At 47.8% G+C, this 7,938-nt stretch overlaps 1 protein-coding gene across 7 annotated transcripts in view; it reads right to left on the bottom strand.

Moving 5' to 3' along the window:
* Nucleotides 1–7,938, bottom strand: part of LOC127008933 (homeobox protein abdominal-B-like) — a 130,987-nt gene that overhangs the window by 26,478 nt on the left and 96,571 nt on the right. For 5 of the 7 annotated variants that reach the window (XM_050881418.1, XM_050881417.1, XM_050881419.1 and 2 more), the window contains one exon: nt 6,736–6,768. The exons of the other annotated variants lie outside the window; for them this stretch is intronic. In XM_050881418.1, the coding sequence (XP_050737375.1) occupies nt 6,736–6,768 (33 nt within the window). The remainder of the gene's footprint in view (nt 1–6,735; nt 6,769–7,938) is intronic. 7 annotated transcript variants of the gene reach the window in all.

Consider the following 7,938-nt stretch of genomic DNA (forward strand, 5'->3'; position numbering starts at 1 on the left):
GAAGGGAGCTGAGGGCCGCAGGTAACACGGACACGGGACGCAGGTAAAGGTAGACGCATCGATAGTGTAATTAAATATGCAAATAATTCCGCTAATTGGCTTTTTCGGTGCAGGAAGAAAAAAACATTCCACGGTGACATTGTTAAGGGCACGAGAGAGAGAGAGAGAGAGCGTAGTGGTAAGAGTTGAGACAGCTGTGCTAAAGCGGTGGTGTTCTAACAATCTCTCTCTCTCTCTCTCTCTCTCTCTCTCTCTCTCTCTCTCTCTCTCTCATTCCCACACCCCTCACCATAGAACTGATAACTAATAGCTGATAACTGACTTGGACCAGCACATGTTTGCTCTCGTACACGTCACATATTTCTTAAACAACAACGGCACCAAAGAAAGTAAATGTTCAAATGAGCAAACAAATGAAGTTCGAGAGCTGATACAAGGAGAAAGGCGCTTCTTTTTAAACAATATGATACTAGATGAATCGGAGTAGTTGAACAAAAAATATGATTACGTGTGTGTGTGTGTGTGTGTGTGTGTGTGTGTGTGTGTGTGTGTGTGTGTGTGTGTTTACGTCTCTTTGTGGGTCTTTGCATGGTTTCCGGGTACGAACGGTTTGTTTGGAGTCATGGCCGAAGAACGAATTAAGTTTAAAATCTCTGGTGGATGCTGCGAAGGTTGAGATGGGATGATCGTGCATGGCCTGGGTACCCTCATCTTCGCGTGCTCGATGAACACCACCTCCGCCACCGTCCTCGCCTTGTCGCTCTTTTCCACCCCTCGGGCAACAAGTGGGTCCTCTGGTGGCACTCGCCGTCGCCGCAAGCCAACTCTCGAAATAATCTAACAAGGCGGTGATAAGGAGGCAATATTTTAGCCCCAGAAGGTTTCTCCCCACGCCCTCATTACTGGCTCGAGTGTGTGTGTGTGTGTGTGTGTGTGTGTGTGTGTGTGTGTGTATGTATGCGCGTGGGCATAGTGAGTGGTGGCACGCTAAAGCTACTCCCACGCCATCTGTGGAGGGAGAGAGGAACTAATGGACGGTGCCACACAGGGTCGAGCCCGGTGCAGCGATGCCACTGACCAGTTTTCCCTCAGATATTCTCGGTCAAAGTCGCGTCTTTTACCTCTCCCACGGCGTTTAAAGGTTCTTCATAAAGCACTATTAATACGTCTAAAGAACGCGAGGGGGCACGGGCAGGAAAATTAATGGGTTGCTTGAAGCTGGCAACCTCCCCTCTCCCTCCCTACACCACCAAAAGCTCTCTCCCCATCGCGTGTCCTGCGGCACCAGAGTCGGCTATGAGGCATTACAACCCTCTCACTGTGCCCTTGTATTTACAAACCTCTGCATCGCTCAAAATAGCCCGGCTGTCGCATCTACGGGTATCTTGACTCCGGCTAATTGGTGGGGCGGCGTGGCGGGCCCTGGTGGATGGGTAGCACACAGCTTAAGAGAAGACTGATGCCTTCACCTCGAGACCTCTTCCTCTGCCTCCCCGCCCAGTTCCTGCCCGCTTGGAGGAAATACCGTAATGATCTTGTCCGCAACGCTCCTCATTAGTTTTATCTGGCAAACAGGTAAACGAGCTTCCGGTTGTCATTATATCAGTCACATGCAGCAACTCACCTGAGTCTAATTGATTTAATCGGCGGAAAGTCCCTCCTCTCCGCCAGCCGGGGATGAGAGCAAAAAAGTCGATGGGGTGCGCGGCGAGGTGTCGGCCTGGGAGGCGGCGGGAGGCAGGCGCGGGACACAGCGGTGATCGACGGCGTCACGTTACGCCACAAAAGCAATAAAAAGTAAAATAATGCGATAATCGGCCCCTCGCCGCGACATTAAGTTGTTATTTATCAAATCTTTACACTCCGCAGGCACACTGCGCAATGCTATCGATGACTGAACATACACATAAAGTATCTTTATAGCTCATAATGTTATTTATTCTTTTGGCGTTAGATTTTGTGCGAATAATTACAATAACAGAATGATGTCAGTTCTATTCATGGGTTACTCCGTCACAGTTTACTGAAGTTGCCCCTGTAAACAGCTGGGTAGAGGCGACAGGGCCCGCTATGAAGCTGCAGACAGTCACCCTTTCACTCTCAGCGTCACCCTTACGAAACACGAGCCCTGCCCACCCACGTCCACCACACAGGCGAGTGACACAGCCAGCCAGTCAGTCGTGCCGCCGCCGCCTCCTCCAGGTTCCTCAAAATAACAAGAGCCTCTCAGAGGTGGCGCGGCGAGCATGTTCTGCCTTCGTTGACTTTCCCCTTTTGGTTTGTTTACACTTGCCAGCTGGCAGATCAGCCGCGACTATTTGAAAACTTTGCTGCATGGGTGAAAGTCCGAGGGTGTTTAAAATCCTCGTCTTGTTCACACTTGTTATCATTCTGAGAGAACAATCATGTCACATTTGTTGGTGCCAGAATGGCCCGGTGTGGGCTGAGGGCCTCGAAGATGGAGTAAGGCTTGTTAGGACTCGGCCTGGTTTGTGTAAACACTCACAATCTTATCCCAACAGGCAGAGGATGCGGCCCGGCACGCCCCCCTTAAAACCCCGTAAGAATATGATAAATGGTGTAAGTCAGGCACCGGCAGGGATCCTATTCCCGCCCTTGGCCGGCGAGATGCGACCAGCCGCCAAATCGCAGAGCTGAGAAAGAGATTTATTGCTCTACTTTTGCTTCATTTGTCTTCATTGTGAGAGTCAGTCGAGGCACTGTGGAGCCGAGGAAACCCGCATTACCAGGGCCTTGCTCGACCACGACCAGAACTAGACCGTGGCTAATAATGCATCTTCCCCGCAAGCCCTGACACACACACACACACACACACACACACACACACACACACACACACACACACACACACACACACACACACACACACACACACACACACACACACACACACACACACAACCTCGTGGCCTCCCTGGGGTGGCGCCTCCTGTATAGGATCTGAAAGTCTCAAACGCACGCTGATGGCCCCTAAAGCCCCTGCAATACACTGGACTGAGAGGAGCCCGCCGCTGAGGGCCGCCACGATGGGGCCTGCAGGTGTGACCAAGTCCCGAGGTCCTGCGCCCCGGCCCCATCAGCATAGGAATCATCCATTTGTAAGAACAGGGAGAGGGGAGCGGCGGGCGAGTGAGGAGTGACTAAAGTACATAACTTATTAAGACCGTTCCTAGTAAAAGGCTTCAAGAAATATGTTTATGTACAAATAAGACGGTAGAGAGAGGAGGGTTGCATTTCAGTAAGGTGTGGACTATACTTGGAAGTGATGCCGACCTCTCGGACAGGATGTATTGGTGTGTGTCAGGCGGTCATTCGTTGAGGTGAGGGTCACGTCAACTCCGTGTACTGTACGTGTTTACCCTTTACAACACCGGCCTTTCATTTCATCGTAGGCATAAGAAGTTATATAGAAACGATCCTGGGTTCTTGTGTATTGTTTTCGAGTTATCGTGTAATAGTAAGAGTAAAGGAGATAACTTGAGGATCCATGTGAAGAGTACGTAAACACAAGCAATACCCGAGATGCAGCGAAATTCATGAAAAGAACGTGACGAAGAAAAAAAAATCCAGCTAAAGGTTCAGTAATGCAATAGAGTAGAACTTACAGAAGAAAGGAAGAATAAGCAGTAGCAGCACACCTAGACAGCTGGCCACACACACACACACACACACACACACACACACACACACACACACACCTCCGGCCACTCTAAGCCTCCCTCCGTCCCTCCCAGCCCCGGTCCGGCAGCTCCCCTTTGAGACGCAATCTGTCCCCCGCGTGCCCGATGCTGGGTCCGCCGGGTTAGTTATGTCGGTCGGTGGCTCCGGCCTGTCAGCCTTCCCTTCACTCGCTGTTGTTTATTTGGCGTGTCCCTGTGTGCTTGCCGGCTGGGTGGGACAGTGTCAAAGCGAATGTGTGAGGGGGAGTGGGTGGGTGGGAAGCGGCATGAGAACGAAAGATTGGAAGGGAAGGAAGAAAGGAAAATTAACATTCGTGTGGGTTTATGAACATTCTATTTGTATTTCACGAATATGCTTTGAAGTTGAAACCTGCAGCTTTAATTTTTATTTATTTTCAAAACCGTATAATTTTTCAAGTTCGAGGAAAGAGACGTGTTTACAGTGAACATGATTTGCGTCAGGGGTCAAGATTAAGTGTTTCCACTAACCTCATCTTGGACGCGTCTTTCAACACACCACATGTCATTTCCTCCTTACTCCTCCCTTAGTCAGTCGCCACCCCAACTCTTCCTCCTCTCTCCTCTCCTCCGTCCCACCTCCTCCCGACTTTGTGCAGTCGACCAGAGGGCTGTCAGTGTGTCAGGACTTAGCTAATGATATTTTTCTAACACACACGCTTTCCCTTGGCCAGCAACCTCCGCCTCCTCACCTCCTCACCGCCCCTGCCTCCTGTCTCACAACCCTACATATCAAGTCCATTTCCCTCACGATAATCGCCATCCTGAGTATTTTCTTAACTGCAAATTAGGGTTAAGAATCATTTGAGAGATACAATAAGCCCCAGAGGCGTCACCCAGACTCAGAGCATGCAGTGTAGTACATACGAAGGTCTTTCTTCTTATCCACTGCCTCCCTCCTCTCCTCCCACGTTGCCTTGGCCGACCCGCTAACTTAAGGCCACTTACACTACACACAAGGAAATGCCAGCCAACCTACACCTACTCACTTCACTCCCTTGTCGTGTTGGGAAAGTTCTCCACCCCTGTTATTTATATCTCGTCTCCATGTCCTCCTCTCGGCAGTGTTCCCTGACGAGTGTGTTGGACCGAGAAGACAACAGAGGTAATGAGGCGCAGGTTGCATCACGGAATGTATATGTGGCCTGTCTACCTGCCTGCTTTCTCGTCACCACCACCAGCCCGCCCGCCGGCCCGTCCGCCTCACTGACTACTCGCCTCGACAAGACTTGACTTCATGCGCGCTGGTAACACTGAACTTATCGCCTCCTCGTCCCACTTCCTGCGTCACTCTCCTCTGACGCTGTTACGTTATCACATCACAAGAACAGAAATATTACGTTACAATTCTAATTTCCTCTTAGCGTTGCTGGGTTTCGTCACTGTGCTCTTAACTTTTCATTACTGTTCGGTCAGGTGAGTTTAGGAGTACAGTGGAAGGTCTAGTCACTTCTTCACGTGCAGGGATTCGAACGCGAGCCGAGGCCGCGGGAACAGTTGGTTGGTAATCGTAACTCAGGGCCTAGGAAACAGATTCTGCCTGACGTGTCTGACACTCCTGTGAATATTCCTAATTTAGGCGTTCATTCTCTTATATTTATGCTCTATACATTCGTCTCGAAAATGGAAAGGGATACCTGAAAGCGTCTCACCACCTCATTTTTTTTTTCCCTTCCTCTCCCACTCCTCCTTCGTTTCACCTTCCCATTTCCCATCTTTCTCTCCTCCTCTCTCTTCTCCTTCCAGATGTGCTTCCTGGAGACAGAGCGAAAGGACCTCATCAGTAAAATAGGAATTTCAATTAACCGCCTGTACTGACTCGCTGGGGTACGAATTATACGCGTAATTGGTGTGTACCTAAAGACTCTGAAGAGACATTCCCGCACGACCCCACACAGCAAAGCCTTAATGTGACCCGATTCATTGACATCGCCTCCACGTGGCTCCTTAACGCTGTACTCTAGCTCATCGCGTGTCATGAAGTCACCCACCCTTTGTCATTCCACTCCAATCTTTGCGTGCAGCTGACACACACACACACACACACACACACACACACACACACACACACACACACACACACACACACACACACACACACACACACACACACACACACACTCTTAAGGTTAATATATGCATAATAAAAACAAATGAAAACTCCCAAACGTGGGCTTCAAGCAAGGATATGGTTTGCCAACCTTCGGTCCTCCGGAGTAAACATTTAACCTGTTTTCTTTTACATGTTTACTTGGAAAATATAAGTCGAAGTTCACAAATTTACGCTATTGACTTATTTAAATGATCTTCTTGATAATTAACCCCAAACTTTAGCAAGGCACCTTTTCCTAACAGTAAAGTTCTTAAGTAAGACTTATTTAAACTCCTTCAAGTGTGTCATGCATGTTAATAATCCTTCACATTTGCACCACTTAAGCCACCCGTCACCACCACCACCACTACTACTGGCTTCCACATTCCTTCCTACTTGACCAACCACCAACGGGGAGTTCAGTACCACCTTAGTTTCTTACCAGCCCCATGTTTTTGTAAAGGAAATATTGAAGGACTGTGAAATGAAAAAGGGTGAACACCTCTGATAAGAATTATTTAAATGTTACTAAATGCATATGAACAGCTATGATTCAAAGCCCATTTATTTCTCTGACTTAAACTGTTTCCATGCCTAAGGTAATCACTCTGATCCCAAGAGTAACCAATATGGAAATAGTATGTATGTGTGTCACCCAATCCCTGTTACCAACACACACACACACACACACACACACACACACACACACACACACACACACCACACACACACACACACACAAACACACACACACTCCGTTAGTGACACCTGGAAAGTTACAGAAAAGTGAGATTCACCCAACCTTCCTATTGTCTCCTTTGTAAATCATTTTTAAGACCAAGGAGAAGGTAAAAATAGCCTAGGAAAGGACAGAGGAAACAAACACCTGAGGAGGGAGTCACTGCTAGACACCTGGAACTTTACCTGGGTGAGAGACGGGGAAGGGCGGCCGGTGCGCTGCAAGAGAGCCAAGGTGTGATCATTGTTACCTGCTGGCGGAGGTGTGCAGGTGTGGGGGAGGGAACTTTGTAAGATATAAGGGAAACGAGTCTTGCCCCTGCCTCTTGCTCTCTAAGTAAGCTCTTGAAGGCTAGAAAAAGGGGAAGTCCTGGCATGTTCTGGACCATGGCGAGGCATACCCCAGACCATGCCATAACTCGTGCCCTCATACATACCTCATAACATAACAAAATGGGCCCTTTCAATAAATTATACTTCAAACACCTTGAAATTATATACGTAAGTTTAATATATGAACAAATAAACACTTAAAATAAACTTAAAATTAACTTGAATTCTTGTAAGCACTGAGCAGTTTACGTCTTTCCGGCATGCATTGCGTACTAAGAAGCAGAACCCGCGACCATTATACGCCCCTTAACGGGAAAGATAAGCGCGAAAAAGCAGTAACTCATTTCCCCGTAACTTTGTGTTTTGTGCTTCGCTTTTTTTTGGGGGGGGGGCATTCCACGTAAAACATACCCATCCACTCAGATAAAACATAAATATCGCCTTACCACTTAACAAAGCATTCCCTCATTCAAATTCACTCATTCAGCACTTGCATTTTTTTTTTCAATTCAGACACATTCAGCATTTCATTTTCTTCAGTTGTTAACGCTTCATTCACTTAGGCAACGCTTCACTCACCTTGAATAATCATCACCAAATCTATTACTCAGCATCTTACATCACTTCCACACACACTCACTCACACACTTGCCTGTTAGCATAATATTCATCACCACATCGTTTTCTTTTCCTGTTCATTCACTTTCCAACAATCTCTTACTCATCATCTTACATCACTTCTACATTCACCCTCACTCACTCACGCACTCACTCAATTGCACACTTTAGCAAAATATTCATCATCGTTTCCTTTTTATCCAGTTCATGTACTTTCCAACACTCCACTCACTCACTCATTCATTAGCAATTCATTCACTGGACACTTCACTCACACGCAGACTCATTACCAAATCCTTCACTCATAAATCCACTCACGACCTCACCTCAGACAGACACTCTTCCCTCACACACCCATGGTTAGAGGATCATCATATGTGGTCAGTATTTTCACAGCGTTAAATGCAAGGAGGAGCAGGAGGAGGAAGAGGAGGAGGA

This window comes from Eriocheir sinensis, chromosome 39 (assembly GCF_024679095.1).
Source record: "Eriocheir sinensis breed Jianghai 21 chromosome 39, ASM2467909v1, whole genome shotgun sequence".
Lineage (NCBI taxonomy): Eukaryota > Metazoa > Arthropoda > Malacostraca > Decapoda > Varunidae > Eriocheir > Eriocheir sinensis.